The 18368-nt window shown below is 39.0% G+C and overlaps 2 protein-coding genes across 2 annotated transcripts in view; one reads left to right on the top strand and one right to left on the bottom strand.

Annotated features, from left to right (window-relative positions):
- Positions 1-5951, bottom strand: part of ANKRD31 (ankyrin repeat domain 31) — a 138880-nt gene extending 132929 nt beyond the window's left edge. Inside the window, exon 1 of the mRNA XM_068533441.1 lies at positions 5757-5951. Coding sequence (XP_068389542.1) covers positions 5757-5911 — 155 coding nt within the window. The 5' untranslated portion in view covers positions 5912-5951. The remainder of the gene's footprint in view (positions 1-5756) is intronic.
- A 236-nt stretch (positions 5952-6187) lies between these two features.
- The window catches only part of HMGCR (3-hydroxy-3-methylglutaryl-CoA reductase), an 87472-nt gene continuing 75291 nt past the window's right edge, over positions 6188-18368 (top strand). Inside the window, exon 1 of the mRNA XM_068535523.1 lies at positions 6188-6566. The gene's annotated coding sequence lies outside the window, so the exon portion shown is untranslated. The remainder of the gene's footprint in view (positions 6567-18368) is intronic.

Raw genomic sequence — 18368 nt, forward strand, 5'->3', positions numbered from 1 at the left:
GAGGCCCCCAGTCAACAGTCAGAGAGGAACTAAGGACTCTGTTCAATAGCTAGAGAAGGAACTGAATCTTACAGCCACCATTTGGGAAGAAGATCTTTCTCATGAAGCCTTGAGATGAATGCAGCCTTCTGAGTCCTTGAAGCTGATGATCCAGTTAAGCCACTCCTGGATCCCTGAGCCACAGAAACTACACAGTATGTTTATTGTTTTAAGATGCTAGTAAGTTTTGGAGTAAGCTGTTACACAGCAATGTAAACTAATAAACAGATTGTAGTCAGATTTCCCTGTCTCTTTTTACAGTTGTTTTGTTCATATCAGGCTCCAAACAAGATGCACACATTGCATTTGGTTGTATGTCTCTTAAGTCTCTTAAAATCTATAAGTTATCCCCTCCCCTGCCCCTTACAATTTATTTGTTGAAGAAACTGAGTTGTTTTTCCTATAGAGTTTCCCACATTTTGGATTTGAAGACTGCATGTCATTTAACATGTTCCTCTGTCCTGCATATTCCCTGTAAACTGGTTATTATACATAGAGGTTTGATCTGATTCGAGTTCAGTTTGGGGAGGCAATGTGTGTACTTCCTACAGGAGATAACAAAGAATGTGCTGAGAAAGGCAGTCTTGTGCATACAGTCTTTCAACCCCTGCTAGGCCTTGGGTCTGGAACACCTTCTTACTAAAAGATAGAGTCCTCCCAGCCTGTACTGGACTTACTACCTTGTATGGGAATCCCTTTCCCTGTTTAGACTCAGTGTGTACTCCTTTGTTCTGTTTAAACGTGTGTGTCATATGGCACCTGGCCAACCCCACTGCTCTGTCTATCCTCTGTGGGGAGAGGATGAAGTCCTTCGTTCTGTGGCACAAGAGGGGTGTGGGCAGGCCAATGGCCCTGCGTCAGCTGCAGAGAGTGACTGCTGGCCACGGGGCACTGATGCCCACTACTGAAGCTAATCTTGCTCTGTCTCTTCTCTTCTCTCCGTTTAACAGTTTTAAGAATAGTACTTGGCACCATTCTGTTTTAATCACTGGAGGAGCCCCTATTTGCCATATATCCTGACCAAAAATGTTGCTTTCTTTAGCTAATTTAATGTGATTATTAATTCTTTGTCTCCTTGTATTTTGCTTTCTATTTTTCCCTTCTGCAACTGTATCCTTTAAAACAGGTATTTTCCATCTAGACAATTCACATGAAAATAGTGCTAGTCTATCTTAAGGGAAAGAATTAACACTCATCTTGCAGGGTAATTATGTTCAATTAGCCTTTTACTATATGCACTTATAATGTTCAGAGGACATGATTTGACCTGAACATATACCTAAATCCAGGTAATAATGAAGTATCTTATAAGGTGGTTCTGTTTAAATGTATTGAACAGGATTAGTTTGCAATATATCCCTTAATGTTATTGAGCAGTTAACATTTATGGGATGCTGGAACAGAAATTAAGGATTGGTAAAAGGTTCCCAGGGCACATATAAGAAAAATGAATCCTGCCTCTTAGTAAACAAATCACAAGCAAACAAAACCTCACTAATCAGCAACTTAAATTCTTACAGATTAGTAGCAACACTTACCAAGCCAAAAAAGGGACTGGATGCATTTTACAGTTTCAAGAGGGCTAGGACCAAGTCCAGGTCCTCAGAGTACTTTTCAGGCACAGTTAACACCTGGCATCCTCATTCTTTGAAAGCCTTGCTTTATCTAATCCCAGTGGTCATCAAACCCTTTCTCAGATCTTAGCAAAAGCACCTTAATAGCTGCAACATTTAAGGATTATTTATGTATAACATTTTGCCTGTTGGGGGGGTCTCTGCTCTACTAGGACCTGTGCTCCTCATTCCAGTCAAAGTTGAGAGCGTGTGCATGAAAAACAGAATAAACTGCATATAAGTAAGCAAAGAAGATGGGTGGGAGGGAAGCAATGGTATTCAGCTCCAGCAATGCTTAGACTTTGTATTTCCATACCAATAAAAAGAACACTAATTTTTAACCTTGAGCTATGAGATCTGAAAGAATGATGTTTCTATGGCACTGCAGAGAAGCATTTAAAAATGAATTAGGGGGAAAAAAAAAGATTGGTCAGTCAAGATAGAGTAAGCCATCTATAGCCTAGTTCTCCACTCATTACAACTAAAAACTCTGGTAGATGGGACTTCCCTGGTGGTGCAGTGGTTAAGACTCCGTGCTCCCAACGCAGGGGGCCCGGGTTTGATCCCTGGTCAGGGAACTAGATCCCACATGCATGCCACAACTAAGAGTTCACATGCCACAACTAAGGAGCCCATGTGCTGCAACTAAGGAGCCGGTGAGCTGCAACTAAGGAGCCCACCTGCCACTAAGGAGCTCGCCTGCCACGACTAAGGAGCCCATGTGCCGCAAATAAGGAGCCCGCGAGCCGCAACTAAGGAGCCTGCCTGCTGCAACTAAGACCCAGTGCTACCAAATAAATAAATAAATAAATATTTAAAAAAAAAAGAAGACAGTGCCATCTATAAAAAAAAATAAAAATAAAAACTCTGGTAGAATTTTTTTTTAAAAGCTACCTGAGCAATCTGAAAAGTAAACAATAGCAGGTAAACTGGGGACTGAAATTGAAATCTAAATAACAACTCTGGAGTAGGTGAGTCTCATGGTTTGCTTGGTTTTTTTGTTTTGTTTTTTGCTCCTTTTTTCTTGTCTCCAGCTTTGATCCTAGGCCTAAACCTAGAAGTGTACAGTGGACACAGACAGCAAAAACTCCAGAAGAAACCTCTCCTATTTTTATCCAGAGAACTAGGGAAAGGGATCCCTGAATGCCGGAAGGTGTGGGGGGAATGTGCCTGAGTTTTCTTGTTTTCTCTCTTTAGCTTCAGAGCTATACTGCTACCAATCATGGTAGCTTGGGCACTTAAAACTCAAGAGAAAACCTGTCTCTCTCCTACTAGAGGAACCATACTCCCAAGAGTATGGAAAGAACCTCTTTTATTTTCTTCTCTTTTTCTTTCACTTTGCCCTGAAGGTGGCCCCAACTGCAGGGAACTACTCTACAGCGAGAAGGCTAACACTGAAAGAAATCCATCTTTCTGGTCATACGAATCAACATGTGGGCATAGGGAGGGAAGGGTGCATGAGAATCCTGGAGAAAAGAGAGCAGGAAGGGGAATCACCTACTTCTGTATATGATCCAACATAAGTGTGAGGCTCAACCCTGAGCTGTCCACATGCAGAGCAGATTCAGAAAAGTGTAACAAAGGCTTAGAGAACTGAACTATGATATTAACTACTGTCCAAATTCCAGATTAATCTCTGAGTGATACATGAGTCAGACAGACTCAAACAGTAAAGTAAAGGCTTTACTCAAATAGTAAAGGCTTTGAAAATTGGACTGATGTAACCACCACTCACAGAAGGCAAAACAGAACGTGCAGTCAGAACCTAATCAGATTGACTGCCTGTTACAACTAACAAAAATCAACTCCCTCTAGAGGATTTTAACAGGAACAAGAGTCCAAAACATAACATTCAAAATATACAGGATATAATTCAGAATTACTCAACATGCAAAGAAAAGGAAAATCTGACTAATTCTTGAGAGAAAAAGTAACAGATGCCAATGCCCCAACCTCCCAAGCCCAGATGTTGGAATTACAAGACAAAGACCTTAAAGCAGCTATTATAATAATTCTCTATTACTAAAGGTGAACATTTATCAATGGATGAAAACAATGAAGTTCTCAGCAGAGAAATAAAAACTGTAAAAGAGAATCTGATGGAAATTTTAGGAGATATAATTATAATATCTGAAATTCAAAATTCACTGGATGGTCTCAACAACAGAATGGAGATGACACAGGAAAAACTAAGTGAATCTTAAAGCAATAGAAATTATACAGTCTGAAGAACTAAGAGAGAAAAAATCGAAAAAAATTATTAGAGCCTCAAGGATCTGGAAGACTATCAAAAGGTCTACCATTCATGTCACTTAAAACCCCAGAAAGAGAGGAGAAAAAGATTGGTACATAAAAATATATATGAAGAAATCATGATAGAAAAGTTCCCAAGTTTGGTGAAAGATATGTTTATAGATTTGAGAAGCAGTGAACCCCGAACAGGAAAAACACAAATAAAATCATTACCAGAAACATCATAATCAAACTGCTGAAAACGAAGGACAGTGGGGGAAATGAAAGCAGACAGATTAAAAAAGATGATATATCACACAAATGGAAATAGTGATTTAAATGGGGAGGGAGGGGCTTGACTACAAGGGACAGGGCAGCACGAAGGAGTTTTTTTTGTTTTTTTGGCGTAACAGATCTGTTCTGGATCTTGAGTGTAGTGGTTGTTGTAAGACTCCAGGTACCAGTCAAAATGGTCCCTGTACACCAATAAGAGCAAATATTACTGTTTCTATATATAAAAGAGCCAAAAATCTGGATATCATTCTTTACTGCTGCCCTGCCCTCATCCTCCATATCTCATCAATCACCATCTCCTGACAAATTTACTTTCTAAAGACTTCTCAGATTTGTCCTTTCCCCTCTATTCCCACTGTTTCTGCCTAGTTGAGCTCTCCTCATCCCAGTCTGTTACTACTTTGATCCCAAAGCTAACCTCTATAGCCTTGCTTTGCAAAAGGTGATCCCTGATCTAATAGTACCAACTTTAACCTGGACGCTTGCTAGAAATGCAGAATCTCAAACCCCAGCCCAGAACTCCTGAGTTAGAATCCACCTTGTTAACAGGATTCTGAAGTGATTTATAAGAAATTCATAACTTTCATTAAAATTTGCAAAGCCCTAGCCTAGAGCATGCCTGAGTGAACGAAAATCTGTTTATGCCGCTCCTCCACTTAACATCTTACAAGCTCCCCACCAGGACACACACAGGATATGAGGCCTCACGTGACCTTACTGTACCTTCCTCTCCAGGCTCATCTTTCACCACACCCATCTCACCACTTAACACTTCAGTAACACCCAACTGTTTGCACATTCCAACACACATAACACAATGCTATGTCCCACCACTACACCTTTACCCATGCATGCAGTTCCCTTGGCCTGAAGACCTCCTCTCCTTCATCTGACAAATTCCTACCCACCTTCGAGCCTCGACCCAGAAGTCAACCCTGGCAAACTCTGATGACCACCTAGGTTGAGGTAAGCATCCCTCTGGGCTCCTAAATCAGCCTGGGCATACTTCCTACCCTGACTTCCCACATGACATTGAAATTATCTCTTTACGTCTTTCCTGGCCTGTAGGTTTCTCAGAGTCCGTGGCCTCATCTCTTTTATCTTCTCCCTGTGTCCAGCACAGGGAACTAGATATGTTTTCATGAACGGTCTTCTCTTGATTATTATAAAACTATCCGTTTCCAGTTTGGTAGTAACCAGTTCCACCGTCACACATTCTCTTCCCGAGAGAAAGTATACTAACGCTCTCCTGGACCTGAGCTACGAGTTGCTGGAAGCAAAATGCACTTGAGGGGTTTAGACCCAAGACTGTTTTGCCTATGCAAAAAAGCCGCAGGCTAAGAAAGAAGGCTTTTTAAAAATGTCAGAAAGCCACCTGCTATACAGCTCATTCGGTCCTAAGTTGGGGAAGGGCTGGGGGGCAGTTGCGGTCTTCTTTATCTACGAAATTCAGAGCTCAGGCCTGGCTGCCCCACAAGGCCCTACTCCGGCCCGCACGCAGACGCTCGGCTGGTAACAACTTCTCCTCAACCCTCAGGGGGCCACCCGCCGCCAGAGCCCAGGCCCAACGGCGGTCACCTTCTCCAGGGCAACTCCTCTTCTTCCTGGTCGCTCTCCGTCACCGATGCCTCGATCACCGTTTCGTCACTGTCCCAGTCTGGGGCCTGGGCACCTTCCTCCATCTCCGCCTCGCACTCGAAGTCTTTTTTATCCTCTTTCTCTAACTCCTCCATTTCCCCAAAAAATAAGAAATAAAAATAAAAAAATTTTTTAAATTTGCTCTGAGGGCCAGGAGAAGTTGTGAATTCAGAACAAAAATGGTGGCGGGAGCCCGGCGCGCTACGCGGGCACACACCGCGGCGCCGGAGGGCGTCATGGGAAATGCGGGCCAGCGCGGAGGCCTGACCCCACACCGCCGGCAGGGGGAGCCGCGTGCCGCTCGTCTTACCGGCGCGCCGCACGTCGGCCCCGCCCCCCCGCTCCCGTAGCCGGAAGTGGCCCAAAGTGGCCGGGCGCGCGCCCGCAGGCCCATGGGTTACCGGCGGTCTGGGGCGTGGCCGGCTACCACACCCGTCTTCCGCAGTTTTGCTTTGTGGCTGGGCGATGGGGGGACTAGAGCTGCGGCCGCGGGGATTGGAAAGGAAGCGTTGCCGCAGACAGACTGGAGGCCGAGCCAGCCTAACGCTACCGGCAGCGAGGGAGAGCTTGGTCACGTGCCGTGCAGCTCATCTCGGACTTGTGAGACGCAGACACGGAAAGAACTGTCAGCTCTGCTAGACTTTTCTGAAGCCAGAATGTGGTCTTAGCCCCGAAGAGTGTTTTTGAGTTCGCCAAGTGCTGCCTTTCTCCTTATCCTTTTGACATCCCTTCCCCAAGAGTGCCCCTGAGGTAAGTAAAACAAAAATGTTAATCAGAAGTTTTTAGATGATCTAACTGGTATGTTTTATATTTCTGTTTTTTCCTCAACTCTTTGGTTACGCTGGAATACAGATTGTGTTGGAAAGGCAGGTTAAATGCCTTATATTTTCCCTTTATTTTTATAATAATATTGGTGCCTAGCAGCCTCCCACAGTAACCAATTATTATTTTTAAATGAAGTGACTACATTCTTATATATTTGATTTCAGTCTCTTTTCAAGTTTTTAATTCAAACTCATTCGAAACAAAGCCAAGTGAGCTCCGCCTCCCAAGTGAGAGGAAGATTCCAATAAGACAGACCATTTCTGCATAGCAAGTTTTTAGTACTCACTTTGGAATCTACAGGGTCTAAGCACATATTGGGTCTTTAATGGTTTGTCAAATAAATGGAAGAAACTAGGGTTTTCTGACTCCTCAATTTACTGTCCTTTTCAGTACATGGAATGGCTTTGCCATACTTATTATTATTTTACTTTTTTTTAATTTTTATTTTGTATTGGAGTAGAGTTGATTAACAATGTTAGTTTCAGGTGTACAGCAAAGTGATTCAGTTATACATATGCATGTATCTGTTCTTTTTCAAATTCTTTTCCCATTTATGTTATTACAGAGTATTGAGCAGAGTTCCCTGTGCACTTTACTATTTAGACCATATTTAAGCCACTGCTGTTTAAAACACTTGGTTCGTGGTTGTCTTTTAAATTTACTTGATTCTGGGTGTGGAGAAAAGGAAACCCTCCTACAACTGTTGATGGGAATGTAAATTGGTGTAGCCACTATGGGAAACCGTGTGGAGGTTCCTTAAAAAACTAAAACTAGAGCTACCATATGATCCAGCAGTCCCACTCCTGGGTGTATATCTGGAAAAGACAAAAACTCTAATTTAAAAAGAGTCATGTACCCCAGTATTCATAGCAGCACTATTTATAATAGCCAAGACATGGAAGCAACTGAAGTGTCCATCCACAGATAAATGGATAAAGATGTGGTGTATATATATACGATGGAATATTACTCAGCCATAAAGAATGAAGTATTGCCGTTTGCAGCATCATGCATGGACAAATATATCACACTAAGTGAAGTAAGTCAGACAGAGAAAGACAAATATTATATATCACTTATATGTGGAAAAATAATACAAATGAATTTATTTACAAAACAGAAACAGACTCATAGACATAGAAGACAAACTTACAGTTACCAAAGGGGGGGTAAATTAGGATTATGGGATTAACAGATACACACTATGACATATAAAATAGATAAACAACAAGGATTTACTGTATAGCATGAAGAACTATATTCAATATCCTGTAATAACCTACAATGGAAAAGAATCTGAAAAAAAAAATATGTATAACTGAATCACTCTGCTGTACACCTGAAACTAACACAATATTATAAATCAACTATACTTCAATAAAAATAAAATAAAATAACCTACAGTTAATATACAAAAAATAAAAAATAAACTTATTTGAATATTCCTCACCTCAACTCCATAAACGAGGCAGAACAGTAATAAATATGCAAAGAACTAGACCTCTTTGTGTTTTTTACACCTCTCCACCTATATATCCTCCATGTTTAAAACAGTCCTAAATTCCCAGGTAAAAGGCTGATGGGGAATTTTGTAACAGGTAGATCAGGCTGACAACATTACATCCACTGATAATCTTAACATATCACTAAAAGTGAGACAACCAAATATATTCCTCCAGGCATGATACAATAGGAATAAATGGTGCTACCTATGAAGTATTCTAAGCCCCCACAAAAGTTAAAAACCTGAATCTAATCAAGCCTCTAGATCTAACTATCAGTTATTTATATGAGGGGGGAAGGTGGAAAAGCAGAGAAATGTGTTAACACCAGGAAGATAAAATTAACCAAATCTAGAATGTGGGAAATTCAATAGGACAAATGACCTGGTTTCTTCCAACAGTTTATATCATGGGGTAAAAAAAAGAGGGAATGGGAACTCTTTTAGATTTAAAGAGTCCCTAAGAATAGGGGAGAAATTCAAGTAGTTAAAAAGGAAAATTGATTGCTTGTTAATATAAATACTAACACATAGTGGATTAGTCAGAAAACCTTGAGAAGAGCATTATATTCTTTTTAAACCAACAAATATCTGTAAAAAATTAAAGAATATGAGGCAGAATACAATTAAGTTAGATTATATCAAAATTTGAATCTTTGAGGAATAATATTGTATAGTAAATTTATAAAATGGAACCAAGTAATCCTTCAGAACTATAATTAAATTTTCATTGCTTGATTTCCATTTAGGCTTTAAGTCTTTCAAGAAAAAGTTCTATTTGGGAATTCTTTACTTGTTTTTGTTTTTTTTTTTAATTTATTTATTTTTTATTTTTGGCTGTGTTGGGTCTTCGTTTCTGTGCGAGGGCTTTTTCTCTAGTTGCGGCGAGCGGGGGCCGCTTTTCATCACGGTGCGCGGGCCTCTCACTATCGCGGCCTCTCTTGTTACGGAGCACAGGCTCCAGACGCGCAGGCTCAGTAGGTGTGGCACACGGGCTTAGTTGCTCCGCGGCATGTGGGATCTTCCCGGACCAGGGCTCGAACCCGTGTCCCCTGCATTAGCAGGCAGATTCTCAACCACTGCGCCACCAGGGAAGCCCTTTACTTGTTTTAAGGTGAATTAAAAGTAGAAGGCCAACTTTGCCACCTCAGATGTTCATTAGGAAGGAAAATTCCAAAATCATACCGATAGCATATATGCTATACCACAAATGCTCGTGAGGCTCAGTACCCTGAAGGAGGGCTGAGAGTTAGGGCCCTTCCCTTACTGGCCTCGCCTTCTAATGGATGAGGCAGACAACAAACAAGTACATAAATAAATGAGATAATTCAGAGTGATGTGTGCTTGAAAGAAATAAAGAGGCTGCTGATTAGAGAACATGGTCAGAGATCACCTCTCTGAAGAGGTGACATTTGACTTAAGACTTAAAGAATGAACATAAGTGCACAGGCCCTGAGACATCGCAGGAGGCTTGTGTGCTGGAAGCTGGGGAGTCAGAGGAGAGTGGTGTGAGATGAGGACTCAGGCACTAAGCAGGAAGTGGAGTATGTACAAGGTGTACTATAATGAGACTTGTTTGGAAGTGTGGATTTTGAAAAAGAAGTCTCAGGATTTTTGTGGTTACGCAATATATTTGGCTTTTATAATTTAAATTTTTTCCTGCCTGTATAGCTTCATAGCATTTCCATTCTATCCAGGTTACTTTAGATCCCAGAACTGTAAGAGATGAGACTTTCATGGAAGATTTGCTTGATCATAAATATAACACGACATGAATATCTAAGAGAGTAAACCCACTTTATTTATTTATTATTACTTTATTTCCTCCCAAAATAAAGGTATATAAAGTATTTCACTGAGTATTCTATGATAAGTATTTTAAAATGCATTTTCCAGAAAGAACATTCATTTTCTCAGAGATTTGGATTTAAAAAAAAAAAAAGGTTGCCGTCCATCAACCCAAGTTATTCGCATGGTCTTTAGCACAAATAAGAACTATTTTGTGAATTTAAAAATGAATGAGAATATGCATGTAATCCGAAAAATCAGTATATGTGAGACCCTTTCTCAAAAACTGCAAAATGTGGGAAAACACAGAGACAGGTTTACACAGGATTAGATGTTGGTTCAATACCTAAATTTGTTTTGCAGTCATCGTTATAGTTGATTCACTTGTGTAGGAATATGCTGACCCAACTCCTACAGGCTATGTCCCTTCTTAGTGCAGAATTTAATATAGAAGCTCAATTTTACTTTAAAATGGCATACATAAAATAGATATGAAAATACTTCAAAAAGTTAAAAGTACTAGAAATTTAAGATAGTAACCTAATAAGCAATTAATATTTCATTTAAAAATACCCTCTGAAGATTTATTAATAGCATGTGTTATTCTGGTGATTGACAAAAAGATATATTACAGTGAAGCCCATAAAATCAGCAAAGGATGATTGCAAAAACTCAGCATTTCAAAAACGAGAATCAGAGGACTAGGCATGCCTAGTGGTAGTTTATAACAACCCTCCCTGACCCATTGCCCCAGGATGCCTGCAAGACGTTGCTATTCTGTGTGATCTCTAAAATCATAATTATTCATTGTTTAGCTCTATTAGATCATGAATAATATATTTCTTTAGAAGTGAAAATGCAAAATGACCTAGTTAGGGGGCAACGGTTATAAACTGATCATCTGTCTCAGAAGGAGAAATACATTACAACATTTTATAATTTATGATGACATGAAAAAAGCAACAGATGTTAAACATGATTATCAGGGTTTTGTAAGGATTCTTAAATTATTTTCCCCCTATAAACACAGTATAGTGTTGGTATAAAAAATTGGCAATCAAAGTGACAGGTAAAGTCGTGATAGGCTTTCAAAGAATTAGAAACTCAAATGCAACAGCCTGGTGAAAATGACACTGATTTTGTCAGCTAGTTTTGACAAGTTCAAAAGATTCCAACAGTAATTTTGAAAAGTTAGAGACAACCTAAATGTCCATCAATAGGGGATTATCAGTGGAATACTGTGTTATCATTAAGAAGAATGAAAAGCAGATATATACATAGACATGTATAGCTTCTCATAGTATACTATTTACAGAATAAAGCAAAGAGCTGAACAGTGACAGCTCTGGAATTTCATATAGGAAAGGTGTCAGGGTGATAATCTTTTTGAAGTGAGAGCTATTAAACTTCAACAAAGGTTGTGTTTGAATAGCAAACACAGTTGTCACTTAGCTGCTTACACAGCAAATTCACGCCTTTATCTTAGAGTGTATGTTTATTTGGGGTTGTTTAGGGGGATTGAGGAAATAAGAGGGTATCAAGCATACCAAGCCACCCCCTGACTCTGCTACTGAAGAACTGTATAATCTGTTTTTTATTGCTTCTCTTCATTAAGGAATAATTTGCATATCATGACATATATGGACCTTAGTGTTCAGTTCAATGTGTGGTGGATTTTTTTTTTAACTGTTGTAAATTTCTGTATTTCTTACACCAGCATACACAACCTACAGGAGGAAAATTGGAGTTGTAAGTGGAAAAACAGTAATCTTAAAAGCTCAGATCTTAAAAGTATAATTTACATAAATGATTAATACATAAAAAATAATAAATTTTAATTGATTTTTGGACTCACAAAATTGCCAGATTTACACATGGTAATGGGCTCTTCTTTGTGCGTAACTGAAACAGTCATGTAAACTAGTTTAGACTAATATATTAGCAGATCTGCCAAAGTAGAAAGACACAAAAATGCCAGCCATGAAAGGTTAATCAGAATTTTGATGTAGTAACATGATGCAGTTCAATGATTTTGACTATATATATACATACATATATATACACACACACACACACACATACACACACACACACACACTCAGGTAACCACTGCTTAAAACAGGATAAAGAATATTTCCATTGCTTCTGCCCTTTCCTCAATACCTACCCCCAAGCAAACACTTTCTGATTTCTATCATGTAGTTTCTCTAGCACCACAGAGTAGCCTTTCATGTAAATGGAATCATATTGTATGTATCTTTTTCAACTGGATTCTTTTAGTAGGTTTAATGTTTTTAAGATTCACCGATGTGGTTTATATCAATTCATTCCTCTTTATTGCTGAGTACTATTACACTGTATGAACATACCAAATTTGTTTAGTCCATTCGCTTGTTGACAAACATTTATTTACACTTTGGAGGCTATTATAGAGATGCTGCTAGTAATATTCTCATTGAAGTCTTTTTGTGGATGTATGTTTTCATTTCTCTTAGGTAAATACCTAGGAGTACAACTGCTGGGGTATATGGTGGGTATATGTTTAACTTTATAAAAAACTGCCTTTCTATACTCCTACCAGCCATGTATGAAAGCTCCCTTTGCTCCATATCTTCACCAACATTTGATAGTCAATCTCCTATGTATTACCCATTCTGGTGGGCATGAAATAGTATCTCATTGTGGTTTTAATTTGCATTTCCCTAATGGCTAAGGACATTAAGCACCTTCTGTGTGCTTTTTGACTTGTTTGTACCTTTTGTGAAGTTTTGATGCAAAGTTTTTGCCCACTTGTCAGTTGGGCTGTTTGTATTTTTATTGTTGGTTTGTAGGAGTCCTTTACACAGTCTGGACATGAGGCCTTTGTCAGATTTATGCCTCATGAATATTTTTTATTTGTCTCTGGCTTGCCTATTCTTTTTTTTTTCCTTTTTTTTGAATTTTATTTTTTTTAATACAGCAGGTTCTTATTAGTTATCTATTTTATGCATATTAGTGTATACATGTCAACCCCAATCTCCCAGTTCATCCCACCACCACCCCCACCGCCCCCCCACCCTGCCACTTCCCCCCTTGGTGTCCATACATTTGTTCTCTACATCTGTGTCTCTATTTCTGCCTTGCAAACTGGTTCATCTGTACCATTTTTCTAGATTTCCACATATATGCGTTAATAAACGATATTTGTTTTTCTCTTTCTGACTTGCTTCACTCTGTATGACAGTCTCTAGGTCCATCCACATCTCTACAAATGACCCAATTTCATTCCATTTTATGGATGAGTAATATTCCATTGTATATATGTACCACATCTTCTTTATCATTCATCTGTTGATCGGCATTTAGGTTGCTTCCATGACCTGGCTACTGTAAATAGTGCTGCAATGAACATTGGGGTGCATGACTCTTTTTGAATTATGGTTTTCTCTGGGTATATGCCCAGTAGTGGGATTGCTGGGTCATATGGTAATTCTATTTTTAGTTTTTTAAGGAACCTCCATATTGTTCTCCACAGTGGCTGTATCAATTTACATTCCCACTGACAGTGCAAGAGGGTTCCCTTTTCTCCACACCCTCTCCAGCATTTGTTGTTTATAGATTTTCTGATGACGGCCATTCTGACCAGTGTGAGGTGCTACCTCATTGTAGTTTTGATTTGCAGTTCTCTAATAATTAGTGAGCACATGAGCAGCTTTTCACGTGCCTCTTGGCCATCTGTATGTCTTTGGAGAAATGTCTATTTAGGTCTTCTGCCCAATTTTTGATTGGGTTTTTTGTTTTTTAATATTGAGCTGCATGAGCTGTTTATATATTTTGGAGATTAATCCTTTGTCCGTTGATTTGTTTGCAAATATTTTCTCCCATTCTGAGGGTTGTCTTTTCATCTTGTTTATAGTTTCCTTTACTGTGCAAAAGCTTTTAAGTTTCATTAAAAGTTTCATTTGTTTATTTTTGTTTTTATTTCCATTACTGTAGGAGGTGGATCAAAAACGATCTTGCTGTGATTTATGTCAAAGAGTGTTCTTCCTATATTTTCCTCTAAGAGTTTTATAGTGTCCGGTCTTACATTTAGGTCTTTAATCCATTTGGAGTTTATTTTTGAGTATGGTGTTAGGGAGTGTTCTAATTTCATTCTTTTACATGTAGCTGTCCAGCTTTCCCAGCACCACTTATTGAAGAGACTGTCTTTTCTCCATTGTATATCCTTGCCTCCTTTGTCATAGATTAGTTGACCATAGGTGCTTGAGTTTATCTCTGGGCTTTCTATCCTGTTCCATTGATCTATGTTTCTGTTTTTGTGCCAGTACAATATTGTCTTGATTACTGTAGCTTTGTAGTATAGTCTGAAGTCAGGGAGTCTGATTCCTCCAGCTCTGTTTTTTTCCCTCAAGATTGCTTTGGCTATTCAGGGTCTTTTATGTCTCCATACAAATTTAAAAATTTTTTATTCTAGTTCTGTAAAAAATGCCATTGGTAATTTAATGGGGATTGCATTGAATCTGTAGATTGGGTAGTATAGTCATTTTCACAATACTGATTCTTCCAATCCAAGAACATGGTATATCTCTCCATCTGTTTGTGTCATCTTTGATTTCTTTGATCAGTGACTTATGTTTTTCTGAGTACAGGTCTTTTACCTCCTTAGGTAGGTTTATTCCTAGGTATTTTACTCTTTTTGTTGCAATGGTGAATGGGATTGTTTCCTTAATTTCTCTTTCTGATCTTTTGTTGTTAGTGTATAGGAATGCAAGAGATTTTTGTGCATTAATGTATCCTGCTACTTTACCAAATTCATTGATTAGCTCTAGTAGTTTTCTGGTGGCATCTTTAGGATTCTCTATGTATAGGTATCATGTTATCTGCAAACAGTGAGTTTTACTTCTTCTTTTCCGATTTGTATTCCTTTTTTTACTTTTTATTCTCTGATTGCCGTGAATAGGAGTCCAAAACTATGTTGAATAACAGTGGCGAGAGTGGACATCCTTGTCTTCTTCCTGATCTTAGAGGAAATGCTTTCAGTTTTTCACCATTGAGAGTGATGTTTGCTGTGGGTTTGTCATATATGGCCTTTATTATGATGAGGTAGGTTCCCTCTGTGCCCACTTTCTGGAGAGTTTTTGTCCTAAATGGGTATTGAATTTTGTCAAAAGCTTTTCCTGCATCTATTGAGCTGATCATATGGTTTTTATTCTTCAATTTGTTAATATGGTGTATCACACTGATTGATATGTGTATATTGAAGAAGCCTTGCATCCTTGGATAAATCCCACTTGATCATGGTGTATGATCCTTTTAATATGTTGTTGGATTCTGTTTGCTAGTATTTTGTTGAGGAGTTTTGCATCTATATTCATCAGTGATATTGGTCTGTAATTTTTTTTTTTTGGTAGTATCTTTTTCTGGTTTTGGTATCAGGGTGATGGTGGCCTCGTAGAATGAGTTTGGGAATGTTCCTCCCTCTGCTATATTTTGGAGGAGTTTGAGAAGGATAGGTGTTAGCGCCTCTCTAAATGTTTGATAGAATTCACCTGTGAAGCCATCTGGTCCTGGACTTTTGTTTGTTGGAAGATCTGTAATCACAGTTTCAACTTCATTACTTATGATTTGTCTCTTCATATTTTCTATTTCTTCCTCTTTCTGTCTTGGAAGGTTATACCTTTCTAAGAATTTGTCCATCTCTTCCAGGTTGTCCATTTTATTGGCATAGAGTTACTTGTAGTAGTCTCTTATGATGCTTTGTATTTCTGCAGTGTCTGTTGTAACTTCTCCTTTTTCATTTCTAATTTTGATTTGAGTCCTCTCCCTCTTTTTCTTTATGAGTCTGGCTAAAGGTTTATCAATTTTGTTTATCTTCTCAAAGAACCAGCTTTTAGTTTTAGAGATCTTTGCTATTGTTTTCTTTGTTTCTATTTCATTTATTTCTGCTCTGATCTTCATAATTTCTTTCCTTCTACTCACTTTGGGTTTTGTTTGTTCTTCTTTCTCTAAGGTCCCTTTAGGTGTAAGGTTAGATTGTGTATTTGAGATGTTTCTTGTTTCTTGAGGTAGGATTGTATTGCTATAAACTTCCCTCTTAGAACTGCTTTTGCTGAATCCCATAGGTTTTGGATCGTCATGTTTTCATTGTCATTTGTCTCTAGGTATTTTTAAATTTCCTCTTTGATTTCTTCAGTGATCTCTTGGTTATTTAGTAACGTATTGTTTAGCCTCCATGTGTTTGTGTTTTTTATGTATTTTCCCCTGTAATTGATTTCTACTCTCATAGTGTTGTGGTCAGAAATGATGCTTGATATGATTTCAATTTTCTGAAATTTACCAAGGCTTGATTTGTAACCCAAGATGTGACCTTTCCTGGAGAATGTTCCGTGTGCACTTGAGAAGAAAATGTAATCTGCTGTTTGGGGATGGAATTTCCTATAAATACCAATTAAATCTATGTAGTCTATTGTGTCATTTAAAGCTTTTGTTTCCTTATTAATTTTCTGTCTGGATGATCTGTCCATTGGTGTAAGTGAGGTGTTAAAGTCCCCCACTATTATTGTGTTACTGTCGATTTCCTCTTTTATAGTTGTTAGCATTTGCCTTATGTATGAGATGCTCCTATGTTGGGTGCATATATATTTATAATTGTTATGTCTTCTTCTTGGATTGATCCCTTGATCATTATGTAGTGTCCTTCCTTGTCTCTTATAACATTCTATATTTTAAAGTCTATTTTATCTGATATGAGAATTGCTACTCCAGCTTTCTTTTGATTTCCATTTGCATGGAATATCTTTTTCCATCCCCTCACTTTCAGTCTGTATGTGTCCCTAGGTCTGAAGTGGGTCTCTTGTAGACAGCACATATATGGGTCTTGTTTTTGTGTCCATTCAGTGAGCCTATGTCTTTTAGTTGGAGCATTTCATCCATTCACATTTAAGGTAATTATCAATAAGTATGTTCCTATTACCATTTTCTTAATTGCTTTGGGGTTTTTTTTTTGTAAGTCCTTTTCTTCTCTTGTGTTTCCCAATTAGAGAAGTTCCTTTAGCATTTATTGTAGAGCTGGTTTGGTGGCACTGAAGTCTCTTAGCTTTTGCTTGTCTGTAAAGCTTTTGATTTCTCCATCGAATCTGAATGTGATCCTTGCCAGGTAGAGTAATCTTGGTTGTAGGCTCTTCCCTTTCATCACTTTAAATATATCATGCCACTCCTTCCTGGCTTGTAGAGCTTCTGCTGAGAAATCAGCTGTTAACCTTATGGGAGTTCCCTTGTATGTTATTTGTCGTTTTTCCCTTGTTGCTTTTAATAATTTGTGTTTAATTTTTGTCAGTTTGATTACTATGTGTCTTGGCATGTTTCTCCTTGGGTTTATCCTGCCTGGGACTCTCTGCACTTCCTGGATTTGAGTGGCTATTTCCTTTCCCATGTTAGGGAAGTTTTTGACTATAATCTCTTCAAATATTTTCTCGGGTCCTTTCTCTCTCTCTTCTCCTTCTGGGACCCCTGTAATGCGAATGTTGGTGCATTTAATGTTGTCCCAGAGGTCTTAGGCTATCTTCATTTCTTTTCATTCTTTTTTCTTTATTCTGTTCTGCGGCAGTGAATTCCCCCATTCTGTCTTCCAGGTCACTTATCCCTTTTTCTGCCTCAGTTATTCTGCTATTGATTCCTTCTAGTGTATTTTCACTTCAGTTACTGTATTGTTCATCTCTGTTTGTTTGTCCTTTAATTCTTCTAGGTGTTTGTTCTTTAATTCTTCTAGTTCTTTGTTAAACATTTCTTGCATCTTCTCCATCTTTACCTCCATTCTTTTTCTGAGGTCCTGGATCATCATCACTATCATTATTCTGAATTTGTTTTCTGGAAGGTTGCCTATCTCCACTTCATTTAGTTGTTTTTCTGGGGTTTTATCTTGTTCCTTCATCTGGTGCATAGCCCTGTGCCTTTTCATCTTGTCTATCTTTCTGTGAATGTAGTTTTCATTCCGCAGGCTGCGGGATTGTAGTTCTTCTTGCTTCTCCTGTCTGCTGCCTGGTGGATGAGGCTATCTAAGAGGCTTGTGCAAGCTTCCTGATGGGAGGGACTGGTGGTGGGTAGAGCTGGGTGTTGCTCTGGTGGGCAGAGCTCAGTAAAACTTTAATCCACTTGTCTGCTGATAGGTGGGGCTGAGTTCCCTCCCTGTTGGTTGTTTGGCCTGAGGCGACCCAGGACTGGAGCCTACAGGCTCTTTGGTGGGGCTAATGGCGGATTCCCGGAGGGCTCATGCCAAGGAGTACTTCTCAGAACTTCTGCTCCCAGTGTCCTTGTCCCCGTGGTGAGCCACAGCCACCCCCCCACCTCTGCAGGAGCCCCTCCAACACTAGCAGGTAGATCTGGTTCAGTTTCCTGTGGGGTCACTGCTCCTTCCCCTGGGTCCTGATGCGCACACTACTTTGTGTGTGCCCTCCGAGAGT

This window comes from Eschrichtius robustus, chromosome 2 (assembly GCF_028021215.1).
Source record: "Eschrichtius robustus isolate mEscRob2 chromosome 2, mEscRob2.pri, whole genome shotgun sequence".
Taxonomy (NCBI): domain Eukaryota; kingdom Metazoa; phylum Chordata; class Mammalia; order Artiodactyla; family Eschrichtiidae; genus Eschrichtius; species Eschrichtius robustus.